Consider the following 21,012-nt stretch of genomic DNA (forward strand, 5'->3'; position numbering starts at 1 on the left):
AATTACTAAATAGAATTCAGGGGGGGGTGTGTGTGTGTGTATGTGTGTGCATATGTATGTATGTGAAGTTTCATATAGTAGATTACTTTTTAATATTAGGGGTAACTTAACAAATTAGGATACTAGGATAATTATCAGGTTCAATATTTTTGTCATTTTATTGGCTGAACATAATAATAATTTTTAAACTATTGAGTAGGTGGGGAGGGAACAAGATGGAAAACACATTTCAGGATATTATCCAAGATAACCTCCCTAACCCAGCAAGGCAGGCCAAAATTCAATTCCAGAGAATCCAGAGAACCCCATTTAGATACTCCATGAAAAGAACTATCCCAAGACACACAACCGTCAAATTCTCCAAGGTCGAAATGAAGGAGCCGGGCGCGGTGGCTCAAGCCTGTAATCCCAGCACTTTGGGAGGCCGAGACGGGCGGATCACGAGGTCAGGAGATCGAGACCATCCTGGCTAACACAGTGAAACCCCGTCTCTACTAAAAATACAAAAACTTAGCCGGGCGAGGTGGCAGGCGCCTGTAGTCCCAGCTACTCGGGAGGCTGAGGCAGGAGAATGGCGTGAACCCGGGAGGTGGAGCTTGCAGTGAGCTGAGATCCGGCCACTGCACTCCAGCCTGGGTGACAGAGCGAGACTCCGTCTCAAAAAAAAAAAAAAAAGAAATGAAGGAAAAAATGTTAAGGGCAGCCTGAGAGAGAGTCCAGGTCACTTACAAAGGGAAGCCCATCAGACTGAAAGCAAACTTATCAGAGGAAACCCTACAGGCCAGAAGAGATGGGAGACCAATATTCAACACTCTTAAAGAAAATAATTTTCAACCCAGAATTTTACATCTGGCCAAACTAAGTTTCATAAGTGAAGGAGAAATACAATGCTTTTCAGACAAGCAAATGATGAGGGATTTTGTCACCACCAGGCCTGCCTTGTAATTGCTCCTGAAGGAAGAACGAAACATGGAAAGGAAACACCATTACCAGTCACTACATTAACTTTAAATATAAATGGGCTAAATGCCCCGTTTAAAAGACACAGAATGGCAAGTTGGATACACAGACAAGACTCATTGGTGTGCTGTATTCAAGAGACACATCTTAGGTGCAAAGACACACATAGGCTCAAAATAAAGGGATGGAGGAAAATTTACCAAGCAAATGGAAAGCAGAAAAAAAGGAGGGCTTACAATCCTAGTTTCTGACAAAATACTTTAAACCAACAAAAGTAAAAAAAGACAAAGAAGGTCATTACATAATGGGGAAGGATTTAATTCAATAAGAAGAGCTAACTATCCTAAATACATATGCAGTCAGTCCAGGAGCACCCAGCTTCATAAAACAAGTTCTTAAAGACCAACAAAGAGACTTAGATCCCCATACAATAATTGTAGGAGACTTTAATAACCCACCGTCAATATTAGACAGATCATATAGAGAGAAAATTAACAGATATTCAGGACTTCAACTCAGCCCTGGATTGAGTGGACCTGATAGATAACTACAGAACACTCCACCCAAAAACAAGAGAATATACATTTTTCTTGGTGTCACATGGAACATACTCTAAAATTGGTCACATAATTGGAAGTAAAACACTCAGCAAATACAAAAAAACTAAAATAATAGCAAACAGTCTCTCAGACTACAGTGCAATCAAATTAGAAATAAAGATTAAGGAACTCACCCCAAACCACACAACTAAATGGAAATTGAACAACTTGCTCCTAAAAGACTTCCAGGTAAATAATAAAATTAAGGCAGAAATCAAAAAGCTCTTTGAAACCCATGAGAATAAAGAGACAACATACCTGAATATCTGGAATGCAGCTAAAGCATAGTTAAGAGGGAAATTTATAGCACGAAATGCCCACACTGAAAAGGTAGGAAGATCTTAAATTGACATCCTAACATCACAACTAAAAGGACTAGAGAACCAAGAACAAACGCACCCCAGAGCTAGCTAGGAGACAAGAAACAGCCAAGCTCAGAGTGGAACTGAAAGAGATAGAGATACAAAAAATCCTTCAAAAAAATCAACGAACCCAGGAGCTGTTTTTTTGGAAAACAATAAAGAAAATAAATAGAGTGTTAGCTAGACTAATAAAGAAGTAAAGAGAGAAGGTTCAAATAAACACAATCAGAAATGATCAGGGAGATATCATTACAGACTCCACAGAAATACAAGCAACTGTAAGAGAATACTATAATCATGCAAATAAACTAGAAAATCTAGAATAAATGGATAAATTCCTGGACACATACACTCTCCAAAGACTGATCTAGGAAGAAGTTGAATCCCTGAATAGACTAGTAATAAGTTCTGAAATTGAGGCAGTAATAAATAGCCTACCAACCTGAAAAGGACATGATCTTGTTCCTTTTTATGGCTGTATAGTATTCCATGCTGTGTATGTACTAAATTTTTTTAATCCAGTCTATCTCTAATGGACATTTGGGTTGATTCCATGTCTTTGCTATTGTGACTAGTGCTCCAATAAACATATGTGTGCATGTATCTTTATGATAAAATAATTTATATTTCTTTGGGTATATACCCACTAATGGGATTGCTGGGTCAAATGGTATTTCCATTTGCAGGAAATCAAACACATTTTTCACCAATAAGTGGGAGCTGAACAATAAGACCATGTGGATACAGGGAGGGGAACAACACACAATGTGGCCTGTGGAGAGGAGGATGGTGAGGGAGAGCATCAGGAAAAATAGCTAATGCGTGTCGGGCTTAATACCCAGGTGATGGGTTGATCTGTGCAGCAAAACACCATGGCATACGTTTACCTATGTAATAAACCTGCACATCTTGCACATGTACCCTGGAACTAAAATAAAATAAAATACAAATATTGAGTAGGCTGATAATTGGAGGATAGAACAGCAAATATAAGAAGGGCTGAATAAAAAAAAGCTATCATTAATATAGTTCAAACGCAACTTAAGAATCAAACACAAATGCATAAGAACATAGTGGTGAAAACTTGGAACAATTTTAAAATACAGCAATAATGAATATGAACTAATAAACATGGAATATTATAATAAATATTTAAAAGAGTATTTTCTGCCATTGCAAAAATTATCAAGAAGAATCCTAATTGGAATGGCTTCTATTTATTAAATGCCTATGATTTTTCAAGCACTTCACAACTGTTATCTCTAATCACTATATGATTTTGTTTAATTACATATTCTAATTTACATGATTCACGTTACTGGTGGCCCAAAATAATTTAAGGAGCTGGGCCAGGCGTGGTGGCTCATTCTTGTAATCCCAGCACTTTGGGAGGCCAAGGCAGGCAGATCAACTGAGGTCAGGAGTTTAAGACTAGCCTGACTAACATGGCGAAACCCCGTCTCTAATAAAGTATAAGAATTAGCTAGGCATGTGGTGGCAGGAGCCTGTAATCCCAGCTACTTGGGAGACTGAGACATCACAATCACTTGAACCCAGGAGGTGGAGGTTGCAGCGAGCCGAGACCGTGTCACTGCACTCCAACCTGGGCGACAGAGTAAAACACCGTCTCAAAAAAAAAAAAAAAATTGTTCAAGTTTACACTTTAGGACATATTAGACTCAGAAGGGTATACTAGCAAAAACTGAATATCATAGAAGTCTAAGAATAAAAATGAGAATCTATGAATTCTGAGAATTCGTAAGAAATATCTAAAACTGATGTAAGCTCTAGATGTCTATGATTCTAGCAGTTGGAATTTAGATACAGGCCACATTTGACCAATGACAAGTGAAAGTTGCCATCACAGCTGGGATCGCTGTAGTCAGCAAAATCTCAAATCTTAGGAACATAAATTCATTACATTGTCTCCTAGGTCTTCATAGAGCAACAATCATGATAATACAAATTTCATCATAGCCAGTCCAAACGGTGCCAGCAACATATTTCCCTAAGTCAGGACAATTTTCGCATCATAAATCCAAGGCTACATACATGGAATACAAATACATCTTTGAAAGATGTTTTCTGAGGGCACAAAGTCATGTCAGATCAGCATTTGCTGAGTCCTGATTTCCTCCAGTATTGATATTGAACAGTAACCAATTTTATTTGATATTGAACAGTAAGAGTGCACTCTCAAATTTTTATTTTCCTGATACTTTACATGTCAACTAATGGGTGTGACAACAGATTATTTCACTTTCAGTGTTCTCATTTATTTTCTATTAATTAATTGTATCAATCATGTAGGAACATTTAGGATATGCCTCAGTTTCATTTACTTTCAGAATAAACTTATATATGATTATGTTATGCATTTTCCAATCTACATTATACAAATCTGTCACTAACCACCTCAATTTCTATCAGAATTGTGGGAGTGATATTTTTCTCATTGAAGCACCTGGTTTTTGTTTAGAGTATAATATTGTAACTGTCTATTAGGATGAGTTGAAGGTGGCTACTAAGCAGAACGATAATAATTTTCCCATGAAATTCCACCCCTTCTCGTTGATGCCATTCACTTACATAACTGTGGCTGTCAACAAGGATAAAAAAATTTAATCTAGCCTACCATGTAAATATATGAATTAATATTTTATTGAGTCTTCAGCTGTTGCATTGTGCTGCTTAGCTCATTTGTCACCAGCTAATTCAATATTTGAAACAAAATTTAAAACTATTTCATTTTATTTGTAAGTGAATATATTCTCTAGAGTACTGTTATTTATATATTTTTAATATTTTTCCAGATAGGATACAATTTTTACAACAATTTGAGGATAAATCAATATGGGACAATTAGTATTTGTAGGCTTGATCTTATGATGATGTGCTTGTACATATAATTAGAATTGAGGGGAAAAAAATTGGCTTCACAGATTTTCCCTACCTAGAATGACTCTTCTGGGAATTTTTTTGTTTAGTGTCTAAACATGATTCTGGAAGATCTTTAAAGGAAAGAGGAAAGCGAATTTGATTATTAATGACATCCTAATGAGTTTGGAGCCATCCTTTCTAAACATGCAGTGAAAGTCTTCAGGGTAAGCTTTCTCTGAGTATTAGTGAGCCTTCCATGTGGAGTGATAATAAAACTCTGACATTCCATCCAATGTGATTTCATATGTAGTAGTGGAAACTGAGGCCAGGAATAGGGAAATGGTTTAGACTAACCATTGCACATGGAAAGGTAATCTAGTCCCATGTTCTCTTTCTGAGTATTTTTAAGTGTATATATTTATTTTGAAGAATAACAAGCAATAAATAATCCAGGTTAATTTTTGGTATGTGTATCTGTCTATTTTCTGGATAAGGAAAGTACCAATACTTTTTTCCTTGAATGTATTTTACTTATTTCCGTGCTCAATAGAGAGACCAAGGCAACATATATTTTATTATTTATTAATTTTATCTCTATTTATGCATGTGTTTGAGTGTCTACATGTCCCATAAATATTTATTTTTACTTATATAAGGGAATGAAAATGTCATCAATTGCCTAAAGATAACTACCTTAGATCTTAGTCTGGTTTTTAGGTTAGTTAACCCGGTAACCAGCCATATATTCTATGGCACATTTTTCTAGGTCTTTTTTTTTCCACTGTAAAACAGAGGGCTCCAATTGAATAAACTCTAAGGCTCCTGTAGGATCGAAATTTTATTAAATCTTTATAGATATCATTAGATAAACCACTGTAGTCTATTTTTGGACATGGAAATATGAAATTAACAAGGAAAATATTTAATTTCTGTAGCCCTTTTCACAGCTTCCTTCACTTCCTTGTTTCTTAAGCTGTAAATCAATGGGTTTAACATAGGAATCACCAGGGTATAAAATACAGACACCACCTTTTCTTGTTCTAAGGAATACTGGGAGTTTGGTTGAATGTAACTAAAGCTTATCGATCCATAGAATAAGGTCACGGCAGTTAGGTGAGAGGCGCAGGTGGAGAAGGCTTTATGTCTACCTGCTGCTGAGCGGATCCTCAGGATAGCAGCAACAATGAAGATGTAGGAGATCACCACAGTCAAAAAAGTGAGCATGGCAATAATGCCGGAGAAGATCAAAAGCAACAATTCATTCGTAGATGTGTCAGAACATGACAGTTTCAACAGTGGGGGAAGATCACAGAAGAAGTGACTGATGACATTTGGCCCACAGAAAGACAGTTTCACCAAGCCAATTGTATGTGTCAATGAGTTGATTAAACCTCCCACACATGACCCAAATAAGAGCACAATACAAACCATTTTAGTCATAGCTACTTTATAAAGTAAAGGGTTCACAATGGCCACGTAACGGTCATAAGCCATTGTGGCTAGCAAGAAGCCCTCAGTGGTAAGGAGAGACACGAATAAAAAATATTGCACAATGCATGCAGAGAATGAGATTGTCTCCTGCTCAACAAAGAAGTTCAGCAGCATTTTGGGGGCAAAAACTGATGAATAGCAGGCATCAACAAATGACAGACAGCTAAGGAAATAATACATGGGTGTGTGAAGTTTGGGAGTTACATAGATTAGAAAGAGTATTCCTAGATTCCCCACCAGGGAAATGATATAGATCAACAGGAACAACATGAAGAGGACCATCTTTAGTTCAGCACGATCTGTCAGTCCCAAAAGGATAAACTCAGTAACCAATGTAAAATTAACTTCAGCCATGGATTTTTGTTTCTTGATGCCTGTTAATGATATGGAGATTGGAATTAATTCAGTGTGATGACACTGCAATATCAAGACTATTTGGAATCACTACCTAGCCATGTGATTTGAGTTAATGACTTCTCTGATAGTCTTACCTATAAAATCAGAATATTTCAACACTTTCTCCAAACGCGGTTTATTTGCTTATTCCATAAAAAATTCCATGAGTGAAAAAAAATTTTTTTAAAAGTTAGGGTCTTAGCTTAAGGCTGCATTTAAAATGCTGTCTTAATGTGAACAAAAACCTAAAGTAAACTTTATTTTATGTCTATATAAATAAAAGAAAAAAAATCTAGAACAGAATGAACATTTTACCCAGCAATCCCTTTATTGGGTATATACCCAAAGGAATATAGATCATTCTATCATAAGGACACATGCATGTGTATGTTCACTGAGGCAGTATTCACGTAGCAAAAACATGGAATCAACCTAAATGCCCATCAATGGTGGACTGGATAAAGATAATGTGGTACATTTACACTATCGAATACTATTCAGTGATAAAAAGGAATGAGATCATGTCCTTTGCAGCAACATGGATGGAGCTGGAAGCCAGTATCCTAAGCAAACTAACACAGGAACAGAAAACCAAATACTGCATGTTCTCACTTATAAAGGGAAGCTAAACAATGAGTACATATGGACCCAAAGAAGGGAACAACAGATACTCGTGCCTACTTGAGGGTGGAAGATGGGAGAAAGGTGAGGATAAAGAAAGTACCTATTGAGTACTATGCTTATTAGCTGGGTGATAAAATTATCTGTTCACCAAACCCCCACGGCACACAATTTATATAATGAACCTGCATATGTACGACTGAACATGAAATAAAAATTGAAAACAAAAGAGGAGAAAAGCCCAGTTTACAAATGCATAAGAACTAAATTTGGAAACAGAATGTATATCCCACAGAAGCCCATTTTTACACTTCTAATTTCAAGTTGAATGGTAGCTAATGTCAAGTATATCGAGATGTAAGAGTAACTGTACTATGGCATTTAAGCCTGAAATATTCCACTAACGTCTTCATGCTTAGTTCCTACTCCACATTTTTAAAGTCAGATATGACAAAAGCTGAGAACCGAAGGCTCTGGAGTCATCCTTTGAAAGTAACCAGAGGCCTGGTTTCCCAGAAGAGTGCCTACTGGGTATGAGGGGAGAAAGCACTCTAAACTGAAATATGAAATATGGCAACAGCAACTTACAATCGGTCTTTGGTATCCAATAGAAATACTTTACTGAGACTCAAGAGGTCCTCACACTTTTTCCTGAGAAAAAGCAAACCAAATCCATAAACTAAAGTAAACCTATACAACATACAGATACATTTGCAATGCTTTCTTTTCATATTACAACACAATTCTTAGAATATGCAATATCTTTTTCAAATAACCAATGCATATCTGTCAATTATTACCACATTTTGCCTGAAAAATTAACTCTTATTATTTATAAAAATATAAATGAATATAAATTGGTACCATCTTTTAGACCTAGATTATTGCACTTTTAGCAGGCTTTGTCCAGACTCTTGACTGAAGAACCATGTATCATTTTTTGGAATCAAATGAGAAAGAAGGTGATTCCTATTTACTCTAAACCATATTTTAAACATTAAGTCAACAGTGTCCTACTAGATAACTGAAATTTATAAACGGCTGACTTCCTTACATAGTCATTATATACTGTACTGTACTTTTTCTTGTTCAATCTTTGGCATGCCTTCATCATCATCCTTCTGTAAAGGGAGTGTGTGAGGACACCATGGACAGAGGTGAATCTCCCATAAGGGTGGGATGGGGTACGTTTGCTCTGGGCCTCTCTGAACCAGGTGAGGATATATAAATATTTCAAACTAATTGGGATACTGGCAGCTTTACCTCTCCAGAATAAAAATAATGTGTTTGGTCATTTCATCATGTTTTCACTTGAGAGACACAATTCTTTTAGAGTGCGTAAAACTCAGGAAAAGAACAAACTACTGAAATAATGGCAAACAGGAGAGAACTGTGAGATCTGGAGCATCTACGGGGATAGGTGAATAATCCCCATGGGAATATGTAGTTATGACTTAGATTGAAATTCCTCTTTGTGAAAGACTGTTCCACTGAATTAAAACACTGAGATTTTTCATTATTCCAAAGAAAATTACACAACTATTTCGAAGTTAATGTAGAAAAATAGATTGAAGTGTAGGATGAGGGTGAGAACAAATAGCCAAGTTACAAGTTCCTCCTGTCCCAGTAATTTAAAGTGTTTTTCAGATAAAAATAGACATTTTCAAGTATAAAATACTTATACTTTTTAATACCTTAAAAGTAGAAACATATGAATAGTTCTTTCTTCTTTATTTTAAAATTTTTTAACTAATTTGTAGAATGCATGTGTTATTCCAATAAGTGACTTTAACTTACCAATAGAAGAAAAAATGTTCAATACCTCAGCTCATTTAGAAACCTCATAACCACCTCTTCTCATGGTTTATCTCTCTGTGGTCTGCCTAAGACAAACACAAAGACAAAGCACGGACAATAATTCGTTAAATTTGTCTTAAATTTACAGTGATGCATAAATTAAGTAAATGATATTATAATAGTTACAGGTAGCAGCACTGATATTCAAACTTATTCTTTGCAATATGAGAATCAAAGGTACAATCTCCTTGGTATGAAAGTAAGAGGAAGATGATCAAAACACACATATGTTTATTACAGCAATATTTAAAATAACGAAGACATGGAACCAACTCCAATGCCCATCAATGACAGACTGGATAAAGAAAATGTGGTACATTTATACCACAGAATACTAGGCAGCCTTATAAAGGAATGAGATTATGTCCTTTGCAGGGACATGGATGAAGCTGGAAACCATCATTCTCAGCAAACTGACACAGGAACAGAAAACCAAACACTGTGCTTCTCATAAGTGGGAGTTGAACAATGAAAACACATGGACACAGGGAGAGGAACATCACACACCAGGGCCTGTCAAGGTGTGGGGGAGGGAAAGCCTTAGGATAAGCAATTAATACATGCGGGGCTTAAAACCTGGATGATGGGGGTTGATAGGTGCAGAAAACTACCGTGACACACCGTATACCTATGTAACAAATCTACATACATGTTCTGCACTTGTATCCCAGAACTTAAAGTAAAATGTAAAAACTAATAATCAAAACAAAAACTTTTCAGGCCAAGCATACCATAATCCTAGAACTTTGGTAGGTGGAGGTAGTTGGATTGCTTGAGCTCGAGTTCGAAACCAGCCTGGGCAACATAGTAAAACCCTGTTTCTCCAAAACACACAAATAAATTAGCCCGGCGTGGTGGCATGCACCTGTGATCCCAGCTACTCAGGAGGCTGAAGTGGGAGGTTTGCCTGAGCCCAGGAGGTTGAGGCTGTAGCAAGCTGAGATTGCACCACTATATTCCAGCCTGGGCGACAGAGTGACACCCCTTCTCAAAAATAAATAAATAAAATGAAAACGAAAAACGTAATTGTATTAGAAGATAATTTTAGACAAAAAGTTAGTTATGTATTTGTCTTAGTTCAAATTGTTGCAGAAGAAAGGAGTCAGGATGTAGATCTCAAGAGAGGGTTCCCGGATCTGATGCACAAAGGAATTCAAGATGAATTGTAGAGTGTTCTAAGAGATATTTCATTGAAAGCTGCGCAGATACAGATCATGGTGTCCTCAGAAAGCAAGCAGAGGAACGTCTAGTCTTTAAGCTTTATTTACGTCGAAATCTTATCTGTGTAAAAATAAGACTAAGCTATGTCTACCTGCAGCTGACAGCATGGCAACACTTATTATTCTGCTGATTTAAAGAAAACTATCGTTGGCATTTTAGTGTGTAAGTAAATCAAGGCATCACTATAATTACCTTAAAAGCATATGATGTTATGCAATACTGAAGTATCTAGACTTTTTTTTTTTTTTTTTGTCACAGGTATTTTCCTTACACACTTTATTAAACTGCTTCCTTAACTGTAATCGTCTTATGACCATGGGCAGCGACAGGGAAGGAATGTGCCTTGCTAGTTTTAAGATGGAGCTGATTTTAAAGTGGTGTCACCCTGGCTTTCCTCTAGTTTGTGGTTCCCTAACAAAATGGGAATAAAGTCCCTGGAGTTAATCCTGTCATTAAAAGGATATAGTGCATGTATTATTAAAAATTCTTCTTTGTTTCTTGAGGGATTTAGGAAACTCTGAAGAACTTAATGGCTCCCCTAAGGTGTTTAATTTCCTGAAGGTTACAATGAATAAAAGGAAATGTGGGGCAAGTGTGGGGGGAAAACCAAAAGTATGAGCTCTGAAAAAATTCAATAGAATTCCTAGTGATGCTTGCTTGGTAATTTCTCATGCTTTTAAGAACACTTTAGTTGGGCCTAGGTGTCCAAGTAATAGAAAAAAAAAAAAAAGACAAAAGCAAAAACATAAAATATCAAATCAGTTCCACTCCTTGATTTCCTTTCCAAGAATATCATCAAATAAAATTAAAACTACTATTTCTTAAAAGGCTTTCTTGAAATCTACCCAGTGCCCCCTCCTGATTTATTCCTCCAGTCCTGCAGGTGTCAGCTGATGTAGCAATAATGCTGCTTTTTCCAGCTTAAACTGTATGGTGACAGACTTTGGTGACAATGTTTCACATGTTTCTCTTACATATGTGGCCACATAGGAATGGGCCTTTATTCTTTATACAAAAAAAAAATTAAATTTCATCTTCTTGAATTAAAATGTATTAGTTTCCTAAATTGGAGGCTAATGGAGCAGATTGTAGGGGTGAGGACTGGGTGATATTCTACGATGAGTTAGTACAGCAGATGATCCATTATTTCAGAATCCTTAGAACATTCTAAGTACCTATGATGCATTCTTTTTTTAATATAATTTATTTCCAATCTGTATATGAAGAATAAATAAATAAATATTCTATTTTCTCCTAGAATATTATAGATTAAGGAAAAAAGAATCTGAAAAGACTTTATAAATGTCTATATTTGCAGGCATTCAGTTGACAAGAACTTAAACAGTAAACAAAACAAACAACCCAAAATTTAAAACAAAATACAAAAAGAAACCACAGCAAATAAGTACATTCAGAAAGGCCTCTTGTAAATTAGGTCCTCTGACTTCTGTAGGTTTATTAACCTCTCGAAGTTATAGATAATGCTAGGTTTAAAAGTACACATATTTCTGAAAAATTACCTCACATCAATTGTTAATGGATCTCCAAACTAAGACCTAATGGTTTAGTTAGGATATTTAGAGTAAAAGTGAATATTGCTGAACAGTAAATGTTGCTGTCTGATCGTTCCTCTGGAAGCTTCATCTCAGAGGGGTACCCAGCCGTGTGAAACATCAGTCTGCCCCTACTTGGGAGTGCCTCCCAGTTAGGCTACTCGGGGGTCAGAGACCCACTTGAGGAGGCAGTCTGTCCATTCAGATCTCAAACTCCATGCTGGGAGAACCACTACTCTCTTCTAAGCTGTCAGATAGGGACATTTACATCTGCAGAGATTTCTGCTGCCTTTTGTTTGGCTATGCCCTGTCCCCAGAGGTGGAGTCTACAGAGGCTGGCAGGCCTCCTTGAGCTGCGGTGGACTCCACCCAGTTGAGCTTCCTGGCCACTTTGTTTACCTACTCAAGCCTCTGCAATGGTGGGTGCCCCTCCCCCAGCCTCACTGCCACCTTGCAGTTAGATCTCAGACTGCTGTGCTAGCAATGAGGGAGGTCCCGTGGCGTTTTTAGGTTTATATCACACATACAAAGTGACTGGCACTGTAGAAGTGTGTTGAATGAGTAAACCATAAATAATAATAGCAAATTATAAATACTATATAGTAAACTGTAAATAATAATAAATTACCATGGAAAAGAACTCATTTCCTATAGTCATTTTTTCTAAGATACTCTTAAGAAATGCAGATTAAATACAAAATGGAAGATATTCATTTTTAATTGAATGACAGCCCTTTTAGAATAAGACATAATAGTATAATCTAAGAAAGTCATACCACAGGAACATGTGAATTTTTCTCTGAAAATTACCTCTGAGACAATTGATAAGCACCTATTGTTAGAGTGTTACTTTGATTTGAATCAATGCCACCTTCTTTAAAACCTTCTTTAAATCCATGGTGAGCTTTTTCAGAGCTTAGCGTGAAAATTTGTTAAAAGAAAAATATTTCTCACCTTTTGAAATAATGATTTTATTAAGTCATCAACACAATAAATTGTGAAATAAAGTGATTTTCAGTCTTCAAGTCAAACTCATCATTCCTGATCCAAATTGTACAAGAGTGTCTGGAGTATAGTTTTATTTATAATTGTTTGATATCATTTTAAAGATAAGCCATATATTTGCAGGTAAAATTAGGTTAACAAAGCTATATGCAGGACTGAGTCAAGTGGGGCTTCTCTTCCACCATATCGACCTTTTTACTGCATCTTTTACATCCTTATTTCTCAGGCTATAAATAAGTGGGTTTAGCATGGGGATCACCAATGTATAAAACACAGCTGAGACCTTTTCCTGTTCCAGGGAATACTGAGAGCTTGGCTGGATGTAACTAAAAGAAACAGACCCATAGAATAAGGTCACAGTGGTCAGGTGGGAGGCACAAGTGGAGAAGGCTTTGTACCTTCCCTCAGCTGAACGAATTCTCTGGATGGCAATGATGATCCGGATATAAGACACCATAATGACAATGAAAGTGAACATTGCAATAAGCCCAGAGAAGACCAAGAGCAGCATTTCATTGATATGAGCATCAGAGCAAGAAAGCCTCAGAAGAGGAGGAATGTCACAGAAATAATGATTCACAATATTAGGACCACAGAAGTCTAATCTGAGCAAACCTATTGTGTGTGTCAGAGAATTAATGAGCCCACCCAAGTAAGATGCAAGGACCATCTGAATACAAACTGTTTGGGTCATAATGACTGTATACAACAAGGGATTAGCTATGGCCACATAACGATCATAAGCCATCATGGACAGGAGAATGCCCTCTGTGGTTACATATACTGCAAAAGAGAAACTCTGTAGAACACAGCCAGAAAATGTGCTGGATTTATGTTTTGATAGGAAATTGGCTAGCATCTTAGGAGCAAAGACAGTAGAGTAGCAGATATCACAAAAGGAGAGGTTGCCAAGGAAGAAGTACATTGGAGTATGAAGTTGGACATTTAACCAGATTAAGATAATTATGCCCAAATTACCCAACAAAGTGATGAAATAAATAAGAGTGAAAAGCAAAAACAGTGGGATCTGCAAATTAGGATTTTCAGTTAATCCTACCAGGAGGAATTCCTTCACACCTGTATGATTCCAGCCTCTCATTTTTACTCAGGTATATATAGTTCCTTAGTTGCAGAACAAGACATGACCGTGATGGAAAAGAAATGATCCCTTCATCATCCAGTATCCAGAACAGCATGGGACATTTAGGGTTACCCTGTAGTTAAATAAAGAAAGAACGTTCACTTAAGAAGTGGCTCATATATGTGCTAGACTATATATAGTGATTCAAATTTTTGGTACTAGAGATTGTTTTATTCCTTGTTTTTAGTTCTCACATCATAAAAAGTCAGAGGGGGGATAAGAAAGCTCTTATATTTCACAACTATTAAAGGTAGAATTAACATTTAAATCCAGATGTGACTGGTACCAAATCTCAAGTACAATGAGTAGAATGTCCACTCATCCTGTGACATATATAAGCCTTCTGCTAATGTGGGTTACAAACAGGAGCATCCAGTGACAAATATTCCCTTGTTCTGTGACTAACCTGTCCCTATTCTTTTATACCTGTTTAAGCTCCTGAAAATGAGTTTCATCATACGCAGCACCATTTCTTTCCAAATCTCAACCTTAGACCTCTTTTTGCCTCACTTTCTGCCCTGATTGCCAACTTGAAAGAGCAATGATTGTGCCCTCCAGTAAAATTGAGTTGAGAGAAAAAGGCAAGCCATTCCTTTTATTTGATATTTAGTATTAAGGCTGATCGAAAACACCAGTGTTAACTCTACAACCTTTGCTTTTGCAGCTTTGTGTAACCTTGCTTTTGCATCTTTGATTTTTATCAGCATTGAAACAAACCTGAACAACCATTATAAAGAGTTGAGGTTCATTGTGAGGTACCAAAACTATATCTATTGTATGTTTCTTGTTTGCAAAATCATGGACTGCCACTTAGTTTCTCATGTTTTTGACATGATATGCTACAAATTCAATATTTATTTATTTATTATTTTTTGTCATTTTTAGTAGAGACAGAGTTTCACCATGTTGGCTGGGCTGATCTCGAACTCCTGACCTCAGGTGATCTGCCTGCCTTGGCCCACCAAAGTCCTGGGATTATAGGCATGAGCCACTGTGCCTGGCCTTATTATTATTTTTTAAGACAGAGTCTCACTCTGTCACCCAGGCTGGAGTGCAATGGTGTGATCTCAGCTCACTACAACCTCTGCCTTCTGGGTTCAAGTGATTCTCCTGCCTCAGTCTCCCGAGTAGCTAGGACTACAGGTGTTTGCCACCATGCACGGCTAATTTTTGTATTCTTAGTAGAGACAAGAGTTTCACCATGCCAGCCAGGCTGGTCTCAAACTCTTGACTTCGTGATCCACCTGCCTTGGCCTCCCAAAATCCTGGGATTACAGGCATGAGCCACTGCACCTGGCCAATTCAACATTTGTAATGAAGTATCAACAATTTAATTCATTCACATAAACATTCATGCATTCGATAAATATGTATTTCTACTCTGTGGCAAGAAATATTCTATTTGCTAGAGATAAAACAGTGAAAAAGACAAATGTCATGCCTTCAAGGAGCTCACATTCAGCTAAGAAAATAAACATATATTGATACACTGTATAAAATGATAAGAACTATGAAGAAAAATAAGAAAAGGTGAATAGAAAGAGATGGTGTGTTACTCTATTACATAGTGTACACGTTTTCTATTGCTGCTATAACAAGTTACCCCCAAATCAGAGGCTTAAAACATAACGTATTATCTTACAGTTTGCAGGTCAGAAGCCAGAAATCAGTTTACTGGGTCAAACTCAAGTTGTGTGTGGGGCCACACTTCTTCTGAAGGCTTTAGGAGAGACTCTGTTTTACTGCCTTTTCAGGCTGTATGAACAGCGCTATTTTGGCCCCTTCTATCTTCAAAGACAACAGCATAGCACTTTCATCAGTCATCACACTGCTTTCTTCTTCTATAGAAAAATCTCCCTTTGCCTCCCTCTCACATTTAGTATTTACCCATATAATCCCTGGTAATCTCCCGTCCTCAAAATCCTTGACTGACTCATCTCTGAAAAGTATTTTCTGTCATATAAGATAACATTCACAGGTATGGGATTAGGATTTGAATAGGGGCCACCATTTAGTCTACCACATATAGGTTGTTCAAAAAAAAAAAAAAAAAAAAAAAACTATATAAGATGAAATCTGAACAGAAAGCTGATGTAAGTGGTTTGACTAAATATGTGGCTATCTACAGAAAGACTTTTCCAGGAAGATGGCACAGCAAGTTCAAAATCCTGAGGTGGGATTGTGTTGAACAAGAAACTTCAGGAAATTGACTGAACTGCAGAGAACAAGATGGAGAGTGGCCAGTGGGGAATAAGAAATGCTGTATTTATCACACCTTGCCTTGTTTGAGGTTTGGATGCTTTCTCAGTGAGATGGGAAGTTGCTTTGCATATATACCCCATTACATAGGGTACAAGTGTGTAATAGGATCCACATATCCACATATTTGAGATGTATATACATATATATATATATATATATTTTTTTTTTTTTTTTTTTTTGAGTCAGAGTCTCACTCTGTTACCCAGGCAGGAGTGCAGTGGCGTGATCTCGGCTCACTGCAACCTCCACCTCCCAGGTTCAAGCAATTCTTCTGCCTCAGCCTCCCAAGTAGCTGGGATTATAGGCACTCACCACCATGCCCAGCTAATTTTGTGTATTTTTAGTAGAGACGGGGTTTCACCATGTTAGCCAGGCTGGTCTCGAACTCCTGACCTCAGGTGATCCACCCATCTTGGCCTCCCAAAGTGCTGGGATTACAGGCGTGAGCCACCACACCCTGCCTGAGTTATATTTTTACACGCTCTGAAAATAAATCTCAGCAAGGCAAGAGCAGAAGCAGGGAGGCTATTTAGGAGGCTACTTCAGTTATCCACTAGAGAGAGATAACTACGCCTTACATTGAGGTGGCAGTAGGAAAAACTATAAAGTGACTCTATTCCATAACCATTTTGGGGTAGTAACCAAAAAGATGGAGAGTTGAACATGAAATAAAATATTGTTCTAAGGGCATGTGTGTGTGTGTGTGTGTGTGTGTGTGTGTGTGTCAAATGAAGTTGTTATTTTTCAAGATATGGAAGACATGAGAGAATGTATTTGGCAAAACTTTTTAAAATGAGATCTATTACTTGGGAATTATACAGATTGGTTTGGAATTTGGTATTTCATTGTAAGCTGTAAAAATCTTGAACTTGAAAGGATACAAATTTGGAGATAATCTAATAAGATAAGTATCATGACAAAATCTGGATCTTTGCTTAAAAATGTGAAATCACTTCATGGTAATTTATTTTTAATTCATGACTCCAAAGGAACACTTAAAAATATGCAATCATCATTGATCTATAAAACAATTGGAGATAAGGTTGGTGAGAGAAATCACAAAATTAAAAGCATTTTTTATTATATTAAAGGGAATCCAGCCAAAAGCCTATCAAATGATTTAAAGATTTTCAAAATAAAACTGTACTATAATTTTGTTAACCAAACCTGAAATAGCTCACTGTATGCTTTCAAGGAGGTTGACTCATAAAATATGATTTTGATGATGTAATATTTATAGATGAATTTATTATAAATAGTGCATATAAATATTCCATGTACTGTTAATTTTATTATAGAATATTATATAGAAATGTATATTTACCTGATTAAACATTATATGAAACATATATTACTTATGTAAATTCATGATATACATTCTTAAGGATATACATGCACTTATACTTTTAAAATAGTATATAGTGAATGCTTTATGTATAAAAACTGTTTATAAGACAAAAATGGCCAAAAGTCGAATATGTAAAATAAATAAAAATTTGACAAACAGCAATAACAAAAGTGTAGAAACGCATCATCAAAAAATGGTCTTTTTGAAGTCTATTTTATGCAGGCACTCTAAAATTGTGGTGGAAAGAATGAACAATTTGTTATAGTTAAAAAGGTCCTGGGCTCCAGGAATAAAGTATCTGTGCAGATGTCCTGGTTTTGTTAAACACAAGAAGTAGTGAAAAATAATCAGAGAAAATATAAAGTAGTTCTTACAATGTTATATTGCTATCTTAAAATTACATCTGATTTCCAAAGACTATTGTGTATAAAATGGGGAAGACATTCTTTTCCTTGTCATGTAGTTAACACGCATTGAAATTCGATTATATTATATTGTTACACATTATATTATTATACTATATATTATTATATAATATAATAATTAATATTATAATAATTATATATAATAATTATATAATATTATATATTATATATTACAATATATAATATAATTATGTTATTATATTGCTATACATTTTTTATAACTCCCATTATCCCAAAGCAGTATTAGACACATAATACAATGTAGGGAATTCCCATATGTTTCACATGATTTATTGATTTTTACATAAGATTGATTATTTGTGTGCTTGGATGCTATTAAGTTCTGTTGTCAGAATTGTAACAGAAAAGCAGAGTGTTGTATGCAAATAAATAAAATAATAAAGTTAAATTGCACAAGTAGCTCTAGGGTACTATATAAATCAAGTATTAAACACCATAAACATGCACACACATGAAAATATTGGTTATAGGTATTATGTAAATATTGCCCTTTTTCATGAAATGAGAAGACCATTGAAAAATAAATAAACTACAGTTTAAGAAATTGTTTTCTGGCTGTTCAGAAGCAATGCTAAGATCATACAGTCAGTAACAGATTATTCTAACGTGAGGAGGTAACAGGGAATAACAGAAGTGTGAAAGAAACTTACACTATCACTTCCTAAACACACTCACAACTAAGAGGAGTCCACAGATTATTCTAGCATGAGGAAGTAACAGGGAATAACAGAAGTGTAAAAGAAACTTACACTACCACTTCCTAAACATACTCACAAATAAGAGGAGTCCAAATTAAGCAGAGTACCTAGTGCAGATAACCAGGATTTCATGATTGTTAAAGGACTTATTGTTGGGAATAGAGACTTTTTATGTGTAGCTTCTTTTCACTGGGGACACAGGCTGCAGCTTATTGTGCAGATGTGAGTCTTGTCCACAAGTTGCATCACTGGCATCCTTTCTTGTCTTCTGAGACTGGAACTAATCATAAAGCTTCACGTTCTCTCAATCGTTATTCAGTAGATGCCTCTGATTTCACATGGATAAAATGTGAAAATAAGATTATTTTTATAAATGTGAAAATTATATTCTGAGATAATTTTTAAAGTACATTTTATTTAAATCAAAGATCTAGGGATAAAACCAAAATGCAAATATTAAATGCAATTGCAGGAACAAAATAAATGGTTCCGATCACATATTTGCTACTCAGACAAACATTCAAATGTGCTAATGATGGAACAGCTGAAGTTTTCTTTCTTATAAAGTGGGAACATTCACATATTTGAAATCGATGTGGATTAATGGGTCATGTTATACTCCGAAACTTTAATAATCTCTTATTGAATTAGTTTTATGAGTACGATTTTACACACACGCATACAGAGAATTAATTGAATTCCGTGCTCTATTTCTGTCTTATTTATATTGAAAATGTATGTTTTTCTTCTCCCTAATAACTCAGTAGGCACTATAGATCTGTGAATTATGTCTTATACATTTTTTATAACTCCCATTATCCCACAGTGGTATTAGACATACATTACAAAGTAGGGAATTCACATATGTTTCACATGATTTATTGATTTTTACATAAGGTTGATTAATTATTTGTGTGCTTGGATGCTTTTGTTAAGTTCTGTTGTTAGTATTGTAACAGAAAAGCAGAGTGTTATATGCAAATAAGTGAAATAATAAAGTTAAATATCAATTCAAATATGCACAAAATTCACAGATTTATGGCAAAGCTACACACAGTGTGAAGATTCCAATGGACCAACATAAGAATGCCTTTGGAGGCAAATGGAAGCTATTGCTATGTAAAAAAGAGAAAAATAAATTTAAACCCAGCAAAACAGTCAATTAATGAAAGGAGCTAGGCAAGAATTAATGGATGAATATTAATTAATTAATTAATGGCAAAATAGAGCATTATTAAATGAAATCAAATCAATGGTACATGCTATAAACCAACCCCTTTATGATCTGCGAAGTCACTGTTATGGTAACTCAAGGAAGGGATCAGTCAGTGTCAGTTGCAAGAAGAAAATCTTGTATGCTAGCCAGGAATCTCTCGGCAGATACACAACTTCGGTCTTTTGAGAAACAATGCCTGTAAGATAATTTGGTAGATAGATCATCAGACTGATCATATTTGTGAAACAAATTTCAAATATATAATTCAGAAATTGATTTAGACCTGGATTATTTTTTAATTAAAAATAGAATGCGATTTATTGTGTTTTTAAACAGCATTGAAGTAATTAAGATAATGTGAAATTCACCATATTTATAGATTAATGTATTTAGTACACAAAAAGTACTTATATTCTTGTGTTGATATTTTTTCTTGGTCAGATACATAAGCTTAAGAAGAAAATTAAAAGGGATTTATAAATTCAATTTAAAATATTGAGAGTTTAATTAAATAAAGATTGTATACGTTAGGAAACTTTGAGCCTTTGCAAAAGTGATTGTGATGATCTGCTTGTTACATAATTAGAATAACATACTTGGCAATTTGAATCATAACTTTAAAAAATTTGATTATCATGTTTGTTAAAGTAAAACACTACCTGTTAAGTAAAATAAAATAGTTAATTAACAATGTATAGTCTTTTCTGTGCAGAAAAGCCATTCTTGAAAACAACAAATTACTCACATTAAAATAAAATACATGAAACTATTTGTTCAATATTCCAAAACAGATTTCCTATCTATACTAGTTAAATTCCTTAGTAATATTTTAAGTTTAGCATACTGATAAACTTTTGCTAATTAAATGCTTATAATTTCTTTACATCTAGAGTCCCACATATCATTAGTGAAATTTTGATGATACTGGATTAAAAATGTATATCTTAGTCTATGTC

The 21,012-nt window shown here is 35.5% G+C and overlaps 1 protein-coding gene across 1 annotated transcript; it reads right to left on the bottom strand.

The window, feature by feature from the left end:
- Positions 1–5,707: 5,707 nt before the first annotated feature.
- LOC126936144 (olfactory receptor 1052-like) lies at positions 5,708–6,646 on the bottom strand. Its single transcript, XM_050758596.1, has one exon. The coding sequence runs from the start codon at positions 6,644–6,646 to the stop codon at positions 5,708–5,710; it is 939 nt and encodes a 312-aa protein (XP_050614553.1).
- Positions 6,647–21,012: the final 14,366 nt, after the last annotated feature.

The sequence above is a fragment of the Macaca thibetana genome, chromosome 14 (assembly GCF_024542745.1).
Source record: "Macaca thibetana thibetana isolate TM-01 chromosome 14, ASM2454274v1, whole genome shotgun sequence".
Classification (NCBI taxonomy): domain Eukaryota; kingdom Metazoa; phylum Chordata; class Mammalia; order Primates; family Cercopithecidae; genus Macaca; species Macaca thibetana.

What these genes read in the sequence shown, in the direction of transcription:
- LOC126936144 (XM_050758596.1), bottom strand. Translation starts at nt 6,646, where the DNA reads ATGGCTGAAGTTAATTTTACATTGGTTACTGAGTTTATCCTTTTGGGA.